The 18,997-nt window shown below is 44.9% G+C and overlaps 1 protein-coding gene across 4 annotated transcripts in view; it reads right to left on the bottom strand.

Annotated features, from left to right (window-relative positions):
* Window positions 1-4,536: 4,536 nt before the first annotated feature.
* Window positions 4,537-18,997, bottom strand: part of PRR14L (proline rich 14 like) — a 79,627-nt gene continuing 65,166 nt past the window's right edge. For 2 of the 4 annotated variants that reach the window (XM_056116468.1, XM_056116467.1), the window contains exons 8-9: window positions 8,917-8,988; window positions 4,537-5,360 (exon numbers count right to left, since the gene is read on the bottom strand). In XM_056116468.1, coding sequence (XP_055972443.1) covers window positions 5,084-5,360; window positions 8,917-8,988 — 349 coding nt within the window. In that variant the 3' untranslated portion in view covers window positions 4,537-5,083. The remainder of the gene's footprint in view (window positions 5,361-8,916; window positions 8,989-18,997) is intronic. The other 2 variants (XM_056116469.1, XM_056116470.1) reach the window with 2 other exon arrangements.

Raw genomic sequence — 18,997 nt, 5'->3', positions numbered from 1 at the left:
GCATAGAAATCAACCCACAACACAGACCTGGAGCAGTTGTTGAATTACTCGGTTTAGCTTTTTTTTTTTGCCACACCAGGCGGTGCTCAGGAACTCCTGGCAGGGCTTGGGGTACCATATATAGTGCAAGATCTGCTGTGTGCAAAGGCAAGTGACCCACCGAAGGTACTATCATTCCGATCCCTATTCAGATCCTGTTTAAATGGGGAAGCATCTGCTAAATGACCACTGGAAAATTTTATTTGGGAATGATTGTTTTTGAACTTCATAGTATGCAACATTTTAAACATACCAGTCACAGAACTTCTTGTTTTGAACTAGTTAATAATAGTAATAGCAACAATACTCAATTTAACAATAGGCCAAAGACTTGAATAGGACCAGAGTGGTAGTACAGCAGTAGGCGCTGGTCCAGGTTAGATCCCTGGCACCCCATAGGGTCCCGAGCACTGCCGGGAGGGATTCCTGAGCAGGTGTAAGCCCTGAGCACTGCCGAGTGTGGCCAAAAGAAAAGGAGGTAATGCACTTACCTTGCATCTGGCCTGGCTCAAATCTCCAGCCCCACATGTGGTTCCTCCATCGAGGTTCACTCCTGAGCAGTGCTGGGTATGGCTCCACCCTCCACCCCGTCATCTCCCAGAAGAATGAGAGTCTTGAGAGCTCTTTCAAAGGCTTTCAAAAAAAATTTTTTTTTATTTTTCATAAATTAACACACATAACAGGCGGTAATTTTAGAGTCACAAACTACCAAACAGAAAAGGAACTGCAGGGGCATCATGTATGCCAGTGTTACCAAAAATGTACAAATTTCACTGAACTATTGACCATGATCATAGAAACACTTCAGGCAGCTATTGACTGGCCCAGAGCAGCCCAAGGAGATGACGCCTCTCACCCAGAATTCAAATCCAACGCAGCACCGGAGAGGGGCTCCCGGAGACACACAATGAACAAGCGTCTGGCCTGCATCTATGCCGAGCTAGATGGGAAGGGCGGGGTGCTGGATGGGGACCCTCACAGAAACAGCCTGTGCTGCTCAGTGTGGCTCAGTGACAATATCAAACTGTGATCTCAGTAAAATGAAGCCCTCCTCCTTGGCCAGCTTCGGACTGAAGTTCAGCTGGGGTAGGGAGTCCTTTCCTGGTCTGACTCCAGGCAAGGGCGCTCCGCACCTCCGGCCAATTATTTCGACTTTGGCTACAGCCACCCACAATGTGGTGTTCAAGAGGTCCTTTCCATGATAGTGGGGGGGTGGGGAGGGAGTGGGGGTCAGGGTTAAAAGCTTACAGAACCCAAACGAACAAAAAACAAAAACAGGGAATTTAAAAGAAAGCACCAACTGTATACTTTCCCCCTTGGGGGACGGGAGCAAAGTATCATTGCCTAAAAGTTGGACTTTCGTGGATCTCAATGTACCTGGTGTTGATTGTGAGATGGAATCCCAGCCTAGAGATCAGTACTCTGTGTCCATGAGGCCAGCTGCGGTCTCAGCCTCGAAGCCTCGAGGGCAGGGAACAGGCCAGGCGAGGGGAGAATGATGCCCAGAGGGTGGGAGCTAGAATTTACCTCAGGTTGGCTCTGGTGCCCACACAAAAGGCCCTTTCAGGCAAGACTGTGACAGTGTCATGATTTTCACAGCTCCTGGAGGAGCGCTGAGTTTTGGGGGTTCACAGCATGAATTTCTGAGCTCTTCAGGCTCCAAATAAGGCAAACGCTACATGTCTTTCCTCTGTACCTCCCTCACAGTAAGGTCAAGAAGAAAAAGTGGACATAATCAGCTTTGACAGGTGACGAGGTACATTTAAACGAAGGGAGAAAAAAAAATTAAAGGAGAAAGGAGACCCAGAGAAAGGGGTGGGTGGGGGAGGACATAAGGTGGGCAGGGTAAGGGCGGATACAGCGATAAAGGGAAAGATGAAAAATAACCATAGTTGAACAGTTCAGTGAAAAGCACTGGACAAAACCCTGCTTGGACCTGAGACTTCTCCTCTTTCCCACAGAAAAACATTCCCCCTCAGTAGCTGAATCAGTGACTTCCTATCTCGTGAGGTGAGGAGTCGCTGCACTGAGACTGTACCAACTTAGCCCAAAGGGAGGCCCTTCCATAGCTCTGGGTGGGTGGCAAACACCTCTGGGTGTGGACAGACACGACAGGTTCTAGGGACTGCTGATGGCGTGGCAGCTGGCCAAGCCAATGGTAAAAATGAGTTGGGACAGCCAGGACCCTATGCACTGATTTCATGTGAGCAAGGCTTACTCCTGGTTCAGTGCTCAGGGGTTGGCTTCAGGGAACATAGGTGATGCTGGAACTCCAACTTCCAGTTGGGGTCGGTAGTGTGCAAGGCAAGTGCCATAATTCACAATTACCTCCTCTCCAGTCCAAGAAACCCCTTCTTTTGTTTGGGGGCGGGGGGTGGAGGAGAGCCACACCTGGCAATGCTCCAGGGTTACTTCTGGCTCTGTGCTCAGGAATCATTCTTAGCAGTGCTCAGGGGGCCATATCGGATGCCAGGGATCGAACCTGGGTTGGCTACATGCAAGGCAAACGCTCTATGAGCTGTACTGTTTTGTTGGCCACTGAGGAAGCCATTGTTAACTTTGGAAGCAGCAGACCTGTCCTTTGGACTAGGATGAGGATTCGAACTAGGCGGGGCTGGCTGTATTCCCTGGAGCAAGAAGGAGCGAGCCTAGGCCTCTATCTGCTCTGTCCTTCCTTTCCAGATGCCAATGCTCCCGAGCACCACAGGCAAACTCTAGATTCTATCTGCAACGTTGCTTATACCAACTGTGTATCTACTTCCACTGGACGCATGACTGCCACACCACTGACCGGTCTACCCCAGTGATGGAGCTGGCTAACAGGGCTCTGTGGATCACATCCACTGGGAACTTGCTCTCTAGAAACACTTGGATGGTGGCATAGCATATTACTCATCCCTCCTCCCTGAAGCTGAAAGACAGAGAGAAGCCATCAATGTCCAAGGGCCCTGTCCTTGGAAGAGGTACTGAGGTGAGATACAGGTCGTGTCTAAACAGTGTGGGCACGCGGACCGAGAATGGCAGAATCTGGTTCGCACTGTTCAGAGACAGTGCGGCCTCCAGGCTCTCTCCTAAATCTACATGGCCATGGCTGGAGACGCCTCTGTGGATGATCAGGGGTGTTTCACTAACTACATGCTATGTCTGAGGCAGTGGCCCTAGAAGGGAGACAACACTTGGCTTTTCTTTTTTTCTTGCTCGTAATAAATTTTTCTGCCCCAGGGTGGCACAGATGGTCAACCTGCAAAGGAAAGGCACAAAGAGGACCCCACCCCCACCCCACCCCCACGGAGCACAGGAGACGGGGGAAGACACAGTCCAGGATGGCACCACTCACTCTTCACTAACAGACTCGACTTGAAAATGTCTCTGAAGTTTTGGGAGTTCCCACTGGTGGCGGTGTCCCAACACTGGCTCTGAGGAGGGCCGTGAGAGTGTCTCGGGCTGGGTTTAGCATCCCACTCACAGTCAAGGAATGTCAACTCTCTGAACTCTTGATATGAGAGAGAGATAGAGAAAGGGAGGGAGGGAGGGAGGGAGGGGGAGAGAGAGAGAGAGAGAGAGATACAGAGACACAGAGATACAGAGACACACAGAGAGAAGATGTAACACAGGGAAAGAAAGGAGGAGGCTCAGGAGAGGGCAGGCACACAGGGGTTAAGTGGAAAAGGAATAAAACCTCTGGGCCAGTTGGCTCCTCTAAGCAACTCAGCAACTCTGGCATTCAAGGAAATTTCCAGTAGGTTTGACACAGGAGCCCAGAGAGCGCTTGGCCATAGAATTTCAGGATCCATTCGAAGAATGCATCTCTGGGTGTGCAGCATGACCTGTCTCTTCTGACTCTCAGAGCAGGCTACTCTGGCAGTGGCAAGCACCCGGGGTCAGCTTTTATCAAACACCCAATTGTGGCACCCGACGATGTTACAAAACACTTCAGGTAAGACCCCACCCATAAGATCAGGCTCAACCGTCATTTTTTCAAAATGTTCGGGAAAGCACTCTGCTCTGACTTCAGTCATTACAACAAATACATCTTACCTAGCGGGCAAGGTAGGAGAGCCTGGATGAAAAAAAACTGTTCCCGCTAATGAGCTACACTGGAAGTTTTAGATGGAGAAGGAGACGGCTTGATTCACGTGACCAAGAAAATGTCTCTCCCCTGTCCCATACCATGCACCAGTTTACCGAGTGAACCATGTATTCTTAAGATAAATATTTCTCCTTGATGTATTTAAAAACGTTGTTTAAAAAAAATCACATTGAGAGGCTCAAAACATGCAGCAACAGTAAAAAAAAGAAAAAAAATTTTAAAGGAAAAAAAAAAGTAGAACAGATGGAAATTATCAACACCACAACATTAAAAAGTGCAACTTTGAATGGGGCCTGGACGGCCTCCTCTGGCACTAATGACCCACAGTCACAGAAGGGGAGAAAATGATCTGGGAGAAGCTGCACACATGTGTGCAGACATACAGACACACATAGAGTTCTGGGCAGACAGACAAAAAGAATAAAAAAACAAAAACAAAACAAAAAAAAATTACAGCCCATATTTCCTCAACTACTGAAATGAGCCGGTGAGACCACACAGGACAGGACTCCAGGGTCGCCCTTCCTTAGGCCACATCTCCAAATGATGATCTCATTCTAGCACCACTGTAAACAACGCGCAACTTCCAGACAGACGTGCAAATGCTGGGACGGGGCGGGGGTGGGGACGGGGAGGGGAGTGGTCCTCGGAATCCTAGTGTCGTATGCGGCGGCATCCTCCCCTGGATGGCAGAGAGCGGGAGGGAGCAGCCAGGTGGCATGGGGGTTCCTCAGAGAGAGGGCACATTCCTGAGGTTCTATACTCAGCAGGAGAAGTAGAGGACCCTCCTTCACCAGATCCTAAAAAGGTTGCACCTGGAAATAGGTAAAAAAAATCCATGGACTTCACTTCGAGTGGTCGGGATGATGGGGGACACTGAGGGAACTTCCGCCGAGGGGCCTGGAAAAATCTGAATTGAGTCGCTCCCCCAGCCCTGCGACCTGCAACGGCGTCTCAACAACCAGACGATTGCTCCTGTTCTTCTTCCTTGGCAAAGAAGGCCTCTAGCTCCATGAGTTTCTGTATCAAAAGGGCATCCAGTTCCCGACTCTGCAGCGCTGCCTTCTGGGCCCTGGTGAAGCTGCCTGCCACCTTCACCTTGCTGCGGGCCCGCCTCTTCCTTGGGACTGTGAAATCTTGAAATTCTAGAACTCGCTTCCTCTTCTGCTGGCTGACTGAAATCAGCGTCCCATTCCGTTCCTTAGGCTCCTCGAAGATGGTCTCTAAACACCTACGGTGGAGCACAAAACAGAATCAACCCTCTCACCTTCTGGGCCAATGAGGACCGGAAGTTCCTTACTCAACTGTTTCCTCAGACCAGTAATCCCCCCCTCCACCTTTGGCACAGTGAAACCATCTGTGGGACTTGGAGAGATAGGACAGAGGGTGGGTAGAGCTCTTGCCTTGCACTAAGGCCGGACCCCTAAGCATGGCCAGGAGTGATCCCTGAGCAAAGAGCCAACAGAAAATCCTGAGCATAGTCAGGTATAGCCCAAATGCCCCCCTTAAACAACAACAATAAGCAAGAAAGCACATGGGGGCTGGAGAAATAGTTCATAAGCTAGAGGGCAGGCTCTGCATGCAGGTTTGATCGCTGGAACTTAGAGCTATCCTCAGGAATTGTTGGGGGTGTCCCCTGAACCAGAGTGGCCTCTAAGCCACTCTGGGACCCGAAACCAGAGAAACAGAAACAAACCAAAAATAACCCCCACAAATAATAAAACCAAAAAAGCCAACAACAATAACAAAACAATTTCCACCAAACAAACAAAAAAACCATGGGGCTAGAATGCAGCTGAGGGGCCGGCGAGAAGTACAGCAGGGAGAGTGTCAGCCTTGCATGTGGTCAACCTGGGTTCAATTCCTGGCACCCAATATGGTCCCCCAAGTCTGCCAGGAGTGATCACTAAGGACTGAGTTAGAAATAAACACTGAGCACTGCTGGGTGTGGCCCCCAAACAAAACAAAACAAATACCAACACCAGCAACTCCATTTTGTGTATGTTCCCTGGAGTCTTTCCTTTGGAGCATGAAAGACCAGCAGCACACATTCAAGGGTCCATTTATTTTGACTAAGGACCACACGGGTTGGAGCAACAGCACAGCGGGTAGGGCATTTGCCTTGCACACGGCTGACCCGGGTTTGATTCCCAGCATCCCATATGGTTCCCTGAGCACTGCCGGTAGTAATTCCTGAGTGCATGAGCCAGGAGTAACCCCTGAGCATTGCCGGGTATGACCCAAAAAACAAAACAAAACAAAAAAAAGACCATACAATAAGCTTTTAAAAATAGGTAAGAAACATATCTCTTCTTTAAAGAATAAAGAATAGAAACCACTCTTGCCTGGCTAAAAGAAATAAAATAGCAAGGTGGCTATATTGGCTGGGTTTGGCTGTACTTTGCTGACCAATGATATATATATAGATTTACTACTATTTGGGTGTTTTTTTTATCCTTATGTTGGCTACTTTGGTTTTTACTTGCTCAAGTGTAGCAAGTTACATGTGCCTTGTTACATACTATTTCTCTTTGACTCTGAAACTTTTTTTGACCACACCTAATGGGACTTGGGGCCTACTCTTAGCTCTGTACCTGGGGGCCCATATGATGCTATAGATGAAATCTAGTCTCCCACATTAAAAACACAGAGCTGGTCCACTGAGTCATCTCTCTGGCTCTGAGGCATAAAATTGTTTTGTAGGGAGAGGATGGTTGGGCCATATCTAGTGACAGTTCTCACTCTGTGCTCAGGAATCACTTCCAGCACTGCTCAGGGGACCACACTAGGTGATGGGGAGCAGACCCAGATCAACTGCATGCAACACAAACACCCTAATCACTGTACTATCTTGTAAAATCTTATCATGCCGAAGTTTGTGTGTTCACGGGCTCACTGGATGGCTCTTTCTCACCGCCTGCGTTCGGTGCTCTTGAGCCCTGTGTGTGGCCTGGATCAGGATGGCTGTTCTTTCTCTCAAGCTTGAGCCCCTCTCGCTCTGACTCTCCCTTCCCCGAGCTTACAGTCTTAGTTTTTATAGCAATCATGTAAGGCAGTGACATAAGGGTGGGTTGAATATTGACAAATCAACAAAGAGAGGTAAGACCACTTCTTCAGGAGATTAACTCAAGGATAAAATCTCATCTAAAGAGATTACTCCAGATTATTAGGAGATCTGCTCAAGGATGGGATCCCAATAAGGGTGTGTTCTTCCCTCAGTTAGTAATCTACTTAAATAGTTGTAATAAATCTACTTCTAATATTTCTAGCAATGTCATTCTGTATGAGCACAGTAAGAGATATAAACTTAGTTTAGTTCTTCCTGAGAACATCTCACTATACATTCTGCAGTCCTCAGGCCAGGTTAATCTTCCTAGCTCCAGCAGGGTCCTAGTCTCGTCGTTACTTACTTTTGGATCATGACAGCGTTTGTCCATGATCATGCCCTCAACTTACAGTTGAGTATCGTGACGCTTTGGTCTGGCCCATTTTGATGCCAGGGTAGCTCACAGCTTGCGCTGGGTCCATTCAGTCCCTCGTCGGGACCCTGCTTTTGGGGTGCTAGGAACTAAGGGCAACTGAGTCAAGAAATCAGAAGCCCAGGAGTAAATATTATTCGGAGTCAATCAACTCCCAAGTTACAAAGCATAATATTAATTGTCTTCCTGTGTGCATACAGAAAGAACATTGCTTACAATACAAGTTCAGTGTCCTTAGATGGATGTGACCTGATAGAACTAAGCTACCTGAGGAAGGACAAAACAGTGTTATCCTACACTATCTCTCTGGCCCAAATTCGTTTTTTTTTTAAAATTTTTAAAATTTTATTAGTGACGTATTTGATATGCCAAAAAAAAGTAATGACAAGTCTCACAATTTGCTGTGAGACGTTACTGGCGCCCGTTTGAGCAAATCGATGAACAACGGGAGAACAATGCTACAGTGCTACAGTTCACAATATTTGATTACATTTAATATTCAAAGACCAATCCCACCACCACTACATCTTCCCACCACCAAATTTGGGATGTTTCCATCCCAAACCCCAATCCCTGTCCCAAAATACAACCAAAAGAATATATTTTGTATTGCCTGTAATGAAGAACTGCTGACGACCCAATTTATTTTTCTTTTCTTTTGTCTTTTTTAAAAAAGATGTGAAGGGGTGCATGAGCCAGGAGTAACCCATGTGCATCGCCGGATGTTACCCAAAAAGAAAAAAAAGAAGTGAAGGGAGAGAAAGAGAAGCACATGTTTGAGAAAGAACATGGGCTTTTCCAGAGTGGAAGTAAGTAAGTAAAGAAACAATGAGATACATGTTCAAGGGAGAGCACTGGCTTGAAGAGCAAGCCTAATTGTTTTTCATGGCTACACACACTGTTCATAAGAAGCATGAATCACAATATAATCTTATTAATAGATGCTTTACCAACGCTTTCCTATTACTCAGCAATGCTACAAACATCTTAAACCACATGTATATCTAAGAGAATAAAATCTTTAAGTCTCCTGCTATGGCTGAGACACAGCTTTTATTTAATGAATGTCTAATGATGTCAAATAAACTGACATCCAAAGGGAGTGAAGTGAAACTGTTTCTGGTTTTAGAATCGAATCCAAAAAAATCACTGATCACTAGTTCCAAAGAAGACAGCCAACAGCAGTGTAAAATATAATGAAAAAACTCCACTTCATGTCTGCCTACTACAACACATTTCTTTCTCACCCCATCACTGACCCAGAGCAAGTGCTGGGAACACCATCATTTCCCACGCACAGATACATACCTGTTCGCAGGAGGAGATTTATAATTTTTGTTGGTATATATTTCTTCTAAACTAAACTCCTTTTTCTTCAGTCTGAAAAGAGAAAAAGTAAATTTATGTTTTCTTGAGATAATATTTGCTTTTTCATTTTTCCATCTTTTCCTTTCAATTCCTAGTAATGAGTATTACTTTTAATTGGGGGGTGGGGGCGAGGGTGGGCAGGGTGTCTCCTGAGTTGATGTTCAGAGACACAGAGGTCCCTCTCCCTCTCAATGATTCTCAGCCAACAGGTCCCCAAAACATGGTGGTGCTTGGGGACAACAGCCGACACATGTGGGGGACCAAGTAGTGCTAGTGACTGATGAATGATTGACAGCATGTAAGGCCAGTGCCTTTAAGCTCTGGACCATCTCTCTAGCTCAGTAATACGTGTGTTTTTTTTTTTTCCCTGACCACATCTGGTGATACACAGGGCTGAGAGGACCATATATGGTACCGGGAATCGAACCTGCGTTGGCAGTGTGCAAGACAAGTGCCTTCCCTACCAAACTGTGGCCCCAGCTCTCAACTAGATCTTATAAACAGTATGTACTAGGTTTTCTTCTATAGCTGCCAAGTTTTACCTTTACAAAATGCGATTCATTTATAGTTAGCAGAGGTAATGATAAAATCATGTATGTTTATTGTTTGTTTTTGGCTGCACCTGGCAATGCTGAGGGGTTACTCCTAGTGCTGCACTAAGGAATTATTCCTGGTAGTGCTCATGGGACCATGATATGCTGGGAATTGAGCCCAAGTCAACTGCACGCAAGAGTCCTACCCACTGTACTATCATTACTGCCCCTGAATTTACATATTTTTATTATTTTATTGTCCTTGTCATTAATAGGCCTCTTTCCCCTTCTCACTGATACTTCTCTATTGGCTTAGAGAATATATATACTTCAGAGGTTGAGAGGAATTATACTGACCATATTGAACTTTAGAAACTGAAAATTATCAATATTTTCCACCCTCTCCCAAATAACACAATACAGTGGCCCTTAAAACTTCTAACTTGAGGATTCACAAATGAGTCTCGGAACCGAGAAGCTGTGGGAATGGCTCTAGACTTCAATAATTTAAATTTTTAGAATCCTTGGAGCATGAGGCCACAAAAGTGGCCACACATTATCTCATGCTATTACTTTTCACTCTTTTGTTGAATCACCATGAGACAGACCCTTACAGATACCTTATACTATTCATAACAAGCAACACAAAATAAATTATCTAGCATCTGCCTGTGGGGCAGGCTTAGTGGTGGTGGGAAAATTTTATTTGCTGAAGCAGTCGGGTCATTTGGCCTGTGGTTCCCCCTGTCTAGATTTTGGTTGCTGTGATCTGGTGGTGCTACGAATCTCACTTGGCAATGTGGTTAGGGCAGGGGATCCCTGCCTCCACACGCAAACTTCAGTATGACTGAGCCATAATCCTCAAGCTCCCAAGTAGCAGTTATGAGGATCATTCTTGGCAATACTCAGGCTGGATGAGTTTAACGCTAGGGCCCAAGGAGGAGGTGCTTGGAGCCTCCAGGGTGCTGGAGATCAAATCTGGTTGGGGGCAGAGCACTAGTACAGTGGGTAGGGCACTTGCATTGCATGCAACTGACCCAGGTTTGATTCCCAGCACCTCATATGGTCCCCCAAGCCTACCAGGAGTGATCCAGGAGCACAGAGTCAGAAGTCAGCCCTGAACATGGCTGGGTGTGACAAAACAACAAAACCTAGGATGGGTGCTTAAAGGCATGTACTAAACCACTTCCAGTGTGCTTATTTTACTTAGTCTTTTAAAAATTTTGGCCACACCCAGTGGTTCTCAGGGCTTACTCCTGGTTGTGCTCAGGGACTGCCCCTGGCAAGACCATATTGGGTGCTGGGTATCAAACAACCATATTGTGTGCAAGGTGAACTACCAGTTGGGCACACCTGCTGTTCCTTCTCCCCGCATCCTTTTAAATTTCTGAGCCACAATCAGTGGTGCTTGGGAGATTACTCCATAAATGATACTCAGGATAAAACCTAGGGCTCTCACATGAAAATCAAGTGTTCTAAAATTTGATCTTTTTTGTTTGAGGGCCACATCTGGTGGTGCTCAGGGATTACTCTGGCTCTGCACACAAGAGTTATTCCTGGTGATGCTTAGGAGACCTTCTGGGGTGCCGGGGATGGAACACGTGTTGGCCACATGGAAGACAAATATCCTACCTGCACTACTATCAACCCCACCCTTAGATATTCTTGATTTCATCTCCACGATATCCGCTGTCATGTTCTTCTGACCCAAACATGGAAATTACTAGGTATTTCCTACAAATTGGCAACTAAAATCTAGGGGCATAATCAGATTTAGATGTTTGGGATATTATAGTGGTGACATGGTTTATAATGGTGTTGCTGTTTATGCTTTTGGTGTAAAAAAATCACTGCTCTTCCCCGACCACCAAAATGTTAAAGAGCCTCTACCACTATCTGTTGTCCCTTCTGGTCTGCCAATTCCTCTCCCCCTCCTGCTTAACCACTATTCTGCTGTCAGTATCTAGAGGTCTCTTTTCAAGTATTTGCTACTCCCATTGTTTTTTTTTTAGAACATATGAGTGTGACCACTGGGCATTTGTCCTCCCTGTGACTTGTTTCATTGACCATGACTCTCCAGGGGACTGGAGTGATAGTACAAAGGCTGGAGTACTTGTCTTGCACACGGGTGACGCAGGTTTGATCCTCCACATCCCATATGGTCCCCAAACACACCAGGAGTAATTCTTGAGTGTCGATCTAGGAGAAACCCCTGACTACTGCCAGTTGTGACTCCCCCCAGTCCCCTACAATGAAAAACTCACAGCCCTCTAGTTCCATGCTGAGCAAAAGATAGGACTTTTATTTTTCCCGGCCACACCAGCGGAACACCCAGCTCTGTGCTTAGGGATTACTTCTGATGTTTGGGACGATATGGGGTGTCAGGGATTGAAGCCAGGTTGGCCACATGCAAGACAAACACCCTACCCACTGCAGTATATCTAAGGCCTGAGTTTTTCCTTATAGCACTATGATAAACTTTTGACTTTTGCTTTGTTTAGGGGTCACACTGGAGATGCTCAGGGTCACTCCAGGCTCTGCACACAGGAATTACTCCTGGTGGTGCTCTGGGGACCATGCGGGGTGCCAGTGATTGAGCCCAGGCTGGCCATGTGCAAGATAAAAAGCCTACCTGTTGTACTACTGCTCCAACTCCTGAACTTTTAAACAAATTTAACAAATTTAATCCTTTCTGAGCGGATGGGGGAATATATATGCATATATATGTATATATATTCTCTCTCTATATATATATGCAGTACTATCAACCCCACCCCTAGATTTTCTTGATTTCATCTCCACGGTATCAGCTGTCATGTTCTTCTGACCCAAAACACAAGGAAATTACACACACACACACACACACACACACACACATATATATATATATATATATATATATATATGAGAGAGAGCGAGAGAGAGACAGTGTCTGCCATAGAGCAAAGAGGCAGGCAGGCTAGGATGGGGGGGTTGGTGGGAGCAAATGGGGACATCGGTGGTAGGAAATGTACACTGGTGAAGGGATGGGTGTTAAAAAACATTCTATGACTGAAATCCAATCATGAACAACTTTTTGTGTATCTCATGTAATTCAATAAAAAATTAAATTTAAAAAATGTCCTTTCCCCTTTTTTTGCTGCTGCTGTTGGGATTACACACTCGACCATTTTTTTATTTTGGGGGGCCATACCTGATGGTGTTCAGAGGCTACTAAGGGCTCCTACATGTGAAGCATATGTATTAGCTTACGAAGCTATTTCTTGGGTCCCCAACTAGTTTTTGTTTCTATTTATTTTTGGTATTTGGGCCATACACAGAGGTATTCAGGGATCACCCCTGGCAGGCTTAGGGAACCATATGAAGAACGGGGGTGATCACACTTGGTTTTGGCATGTGCAAGGCAAGTGCATCACCCACTGTGCTATGGCTCTGGACTTCTGAATACTTGTAAACTGAGGTGCTTACACTGTTATGGCACTGAGGGTCCCAAACCAGAGTTGCTAGGATTGCATGCACAAGGCATCACGCCACTGAGCCAAACAGTCACTATTACCCGTGAAGCTCAAACTCTCTAAAAGGTTACCAGTGGGAGGTGGGGTGGGATGGGGGGGGGTGTCTCATCCAATTATTTTTTATTTTTACTCTTCTGTTCCTTAATTTCTTTGACAGACCCTAAGTCTTTGGAAGCGTCAAAGACTACCTGCTATGACAGCAGAGCCCACACAATCCTATCCGTGTCCTGCCACAGACCTAGAATGAACCTTCAAGGAGTCCAGTTGAGGGGCTGACCAGGATGGGGGTCAGGTACTTCCATGCAAGGCAATGTTTTTGAGTCCATTCAATTGTTGTTGTTGTTGTTTTTAATAAATAGATTTTATTTGGAGGATTTTTAAGGTGTGGACGGGGAGAGTGAGAGAGTAATGTGCTCGAGAGAAACCGGGCTTCTCCAAGGGCGGAGAGAGCCCCTACACATATCCTAGCATCAGACACGAAAGCATGAAAGTACACATCTCAAGAGGGGAGATGCGGGCGACACATGTGCTCGGGCACCACAAGTGTGTTCGGCCACGTGGGCGCAAGCAGCACTTGGGCTCAGGCAGCATATACGCTGGGTTGTTGTTTCTGAGTCACACCTAGTGGTACTCTAGGCTTACTTATGACTCTGCATTCAAGGATCACTTGTGGTGGGTTCACAGGAATATGTCGAGTGCCACGGATCAAACTCAGGTCAGCCGCATGCAAGGCAAGCGTCCTGCCTTCTGTACTCTCTCTCCAGCCTCCCAATTCACAACCTTTTATTTTTTGGTTAGTATTATGTAGAAGAGTATAGCTTCAATCCTTAGCATGCTACTCATCTCAGTAGAAATTTATTTTCAGGGAACTCGGTAACAATTATAAAGATCACTACACTGTTTCTAATCTTTTTTTCCCCCCATGCCCAAAAAAGATTTCCTACAGAATCATCTTCATAAATACATATAAAATTCTTGGGAAGACAGAAAGGGACTGTCTGTTTTTGGGGACACTTTTTAAAGTGATTCAAGGCATAAAATACACATAGTCCAGATGTTGCCCCTAAGAAGCCCATTAAAAGATTTTGCTTCATGACTTTTTATAAAACGACACTGAAATGAGATTCTGCTTAGTTGAAAAACCACAGGACCTAAAAACATCATATAATTACTCCAAAATTTGGAGATACAAATACAAGCACTTTATTTTAAAAAGCAAACAAAATATAGGTGTAGATTCAAAGTGTTTAAATGCTTCCCTTTTTATGGGTTTCAATTAAGAACTTACAACTTGTTCCCAGAAGCTAATGCATCACTAGTCTCTAAGAAAAATGAATTCTAAAATTAACATGGCTTTCGGTTATTTAAATTTCACTATATAAAAACCTAGAGACCAATAATATCCAATAGCTTCAAAAAGATAAGCTAAAGATAGATGTAATCAACTTTATCTTTGTCCAAATCTGTATAATAAATACACAAGGAAAATACACTCTATAATTTCTTATAAAATAACAAGGAATAGATATAGGAGATGTCGAAGGGGAAAGTGAATTTAGGAAGTCCTTCTCTTCAGAGTCATCAAAGAGCAACCACTTCCCCTCACACTCCTTTAAGCTTTGCACTACATATGAAATTTTGTTCTAAAATCCACTAATGTTAAGTCTGCCTGGTCAATGGCTTCCTTGTTTCTATCAGATTCATGCATCCCATTAGTATTGTTAGTCTCAGAATTTCTATTTTCACCAAATGCTGTACTGGCAAATTTATCTAGATTAGATGCCTTGTTGTATAGCTCATAATTTGCTTTGCTCTTTTGTCCTCCAAGAAGTTCAATAGCTTCTACATTTTTTTTTGTTGTTGTTGTTGCAAACTTTAGTTGGCTGTGTATTTCCACCAACTCTAATTGATACTTCTTCATCGTCATAATTTTCTGCCGGACCCCTTGCTTCCTCCTCATTCAATGGTTCTGGCTTACCTATTTCACACATCTGGTCAACCACAAAATTCCCCTTATCTAGTTCTAAACTGTTACGGTCAGTGACTTTAATGGAAGCAGTGTAATGTCCACTACTGATTGTAATGCCACTGTGCATCACAACTGCAAATAATCCATAGCTGTCGTTGGTTGGTTTTGTACTCCATTCTTCTAGTGACAACTTAAGCAGAGTCAGCAAAGGAGTGCTGATCTTGGAAAGTCCATCACCGTATCAATCAAACTCCAGGCCACTAGCAACAAATCACTTCAAATGTATAGTTATAACTTCAGGCATTTTATTAAACAAAAGACTTCGTTTGGCTTCAGTATAATGATGGCAATTTTCACAGAAATATTTATCTTCTACAATCCTCTCCACTGAAGCAAACTATGATATCGCCCATCTCAAGGTCTTCGTTTGTGTTTTTGGCTCTGGAGAAATTTCAGAACTCTCCTCCACTTTAGAAAGCTCATCTTCTTGGGGCTGGAGCGACAGCACAGCAGGTAGGGCATTTGCCTTGCATGCGGCTGACCCAGGTTCGAATCCCAGCATCCCATATGGTCCCCTGAGCACTGTCAGGAGTAATTCCTGAGTGCAGAGCCAGGAGTAACCCCTGAGCATCGCTGGGTATGACCCAAAAAGCAAAAAAAAAAAAAAAAAAAACTCATCTTCTTGTACCGGTACACTGATGTCTTAAAAATCTTCTCTTCTTTCTGTTAAACTTTCACATTCTAAACAAGTTCTTAATACCAGCTGACCTTGAAATAATTTTTCTAATAATCTTTTTAGTTTGTTTTTGGGGGCACACCCCATAGAGCTCAGGGGACCACATGGTACCTGAACCCATGCACCCAAAGCATGTACTCTAGGCAATTCGTTTTTTTGTATCCCCTAGGATCTGGAAATAAACTGTTCCTATTTGGCATGTTTGGTTATTTTAGGGGCATGGGAATGATGAACATTTTCTTCTAAGTGTTCCCAGAACCCCCCAACTGACTTACTAAATCAAAGAAAGTAGGAACATTCTACTTTTTTTGTTTTGTTTTTTGGCCCACACCTGGCTATGCTCAGGGTTTACTCCTTGTGAGCCAGAGATCATCTGGAGGTGCCGGAGATTGAACCTGAGTCAGCTGTGTGCAAGGCAAGCACTCTGGAGTACTATCACTCCAGCCCCACGTTATTTTTTTTTTTTTTGATCATGGGGAAAACCTTACCGTACTGTTCATTCTGGTTTTCTGAAAACCTTTATTTAGGGATGGAGGAAGGGGGTGAGTCTCTCAAGCTGAGTGCTCAGGGCTAGACTCAACTCCTGGCAATACGAGGCCTGGTGTGGCTTGCGTCCAGCAGGGATGAGGGACACATCGAGGGTTCAGGTGACCACGTGGTGCCAGGAATCAAACCAGGGGCCTCTGCATACCAGGCAAGGCATGCGCTTCTTTGAGCGAGCTATTTGCTGCTCTCTGGGCATTTTATTATTTTTGTTGGCTCTATTAGTCACACCCAGCAGTGCTCAGGGCTTACTCCTGGAGGGCTTGGGGAACGATTTAGAGTGCTGGGGGTTGACACTGGTTGTACGCATGCAAAGCAAAACACCTACTTCTTGTACTATCACTCTGGTCCACTTTCTGAAAACTTTAGCTAAGATTTCATTTTTTTTTGCTTCAACTGAGCCAACAACACATGTATGAAGGAAATATATAGATAACAGGTATCTTCCATACATGAATTCTCACAGATTCAGCAATGGCATTACGACAATGGCTGCTTCTGAACAGCATGAGTTGAGAAGACTGGTCTCTCCTCTCCCACGAGCCCGCTGGCAGGTGAGGACAGCATGTTTCCAGAACCTGTTCTGTAGCTCAGGGGAGAGGTAGTGGGCCATACCCAGCATACTCTGGAATTTCTGGGGCCTTTTTGAGGGGCTTGACTTGCCGAAGAATGTTGAGCTCATGAGCACACTCAGACACTTTCCATGGAAAGGCCTTCTCAGCCTCTGATGTTTTGTACAATTTGATTATTCTTCCGGGAGGAGCAGCTGAGGCTACTGCCAACCCTGGTCAGATCATTCTAGTCTTCTTTTTTTTTCTTTTTGGGTCATACCGGTAATGTACAGGGGTTATTCCTGGCTCTGCACTCAGGAATTACTCCTGGCAGTGCTCAGGAGACCATATGGGATGCTGGGAATCAAACCCGGGTTGGCCACATGTAAGGCAAACGGCCTCCCTGCTGTGCTATCCAGCCCTGGATCATTCTAGTCTTAACACAACTGTTCTGAGCACTGTACGGGTCAAGTCCCAGGCCTGGAACTTCCTCTGAGAACCTTGATCTCCAGAGCACCACACTGAATGGATGGGTGAGTCTGCGCCCCAGGAAGGCGTGGGGCACCTCTTGGCTGGCAAGCACGGCCCGTGTTGTGGAAACAGCCCATGTTTCCAACCAGTGGCATCTGTGCGGGCTTGCGTGCTCGGTGAATGACTCAGCAGCGGCTTCAACATTCACCCTTTGAAAGTTTATGATTCACTGTGTTTGATCCCAACACCACAAAAACACACAAATAAAGTTTACAATTCACTGGTTTAAACAATTCCTAGGTTATTCATCAAATGCCTCTAATTCCAGAATATTTTCATACTGACCTCCACTCCCCACTCACCCCCACCACCCCGCCCGCCACCGTGGTCATTAGCTATTGTCCTCAAACACGCCTGTCCCCTACTCCTGGCAATCGCTAATCTTTTTGTGATTTTGCCTATTCTGAACATTTCACATACAAAAGAACTGAACAATATTTGCCTATTTTATCTGGCACACCTTTCTATGGCTCATTCTTGTTGTACATCTATCATTCCTTTCTATGGTTAATAATAGAACATTCTATGAAGACATAATCTTTTCTTGGTTTGCTCATTAGCCAATGGGCATCCACATTATGTCCACTTTTCAGCAATTACAAAGGGTACAGCAATGAACTTTGGTATATAAGGTCTTGTGTTAACAAGTTTCCTGGGAGAAATACTTAGGATTATGTGGCTAACTGTTGTTCTCTGCCCAAAACTGTTTGTGCAAAGCGGCTACACATTTACTTTCTGTGAGCAACGTATGAGTTTTTATTCTTTTCTTGTTTCGTGATCTTAAGAAAAATATTTCTTTTTAAATCACAGCCCTCCCGTTGATCGTCGATTTGCTCGAGCGGGCCCAGTAACGTCTCCATTGGAGACTTTGTTGTTACTGTGTCTGGCATATCAAATACTCTCGGTAGCTTGCCATCCTAATGGTAGAAACCAACCTGTGTAGCAAACACCTTTTTTACATGCATTTAAGCTACTTGTCTCTCTTTGGAGAAATTATATGCTTTGTTTTGTAAACTGGGTGGTTATTGAGTTGTCAAGGGTTTTTTATTTTCTTTTTCTTTTTTCTTTTTGGGTCATACCTAGCAATGCTTAGGGGTTACTCCTGGCTCTGTGCTCAGAAATTATTCCTGGCTGTGCTTGGGGGACCATATGGGATGCCAGGAATCGAACCTGGATCTTCTATGTGCCAGGAAAATGCCCTACCCACTATACTATCGCTCCGGCTAAAGAGTCTTTTAATATACTACAGACCGGAATAACCAGATAGATGGTTTGCAAATACTTTTTCCAATTTTTTAAAGTATTTTTATGAAATTGACTTATTTTGAGTCATTAATTCAGAGCAAAATTGAGATGACAATGACAGAATTCGCATATGCCCCACACCCCCATTCCAACACAGTATCCCCTAAAATGAGCATTTCACACCATAATGGCACATTTCTCATAATGTTAATCAACATTCATGCATCATTACCACCCAAAGTCAATATTTACTCCCAAGTTCACTGGTGCTATATAGTCTATGGGTTTATATAATCCCATTTCCACCATTATGCCATACATTGTAGACCACAGAACGTATCCACCACCACTACCACTAATGGGGGCACATTCACCATATAGAGACCATCAGTCTTACA

This window comes from Sorex fumeus, unplaced genomic scaffold (genome assembly GCF_029834395.1).
Source record: "Sorex fumeus unplaced genomic scaffold, SorFum_2.1 ptg000032l, whole genome shotgun sequence".
NCBI lineage: Eukaryota > Metazoa > Chordata > Mammalia > Eulipotyphla > Soricidae > Sorex > Sorex fumeus.
This window is presented reverse-complemented; position numbering and strand designations above follow the sequence as displayed.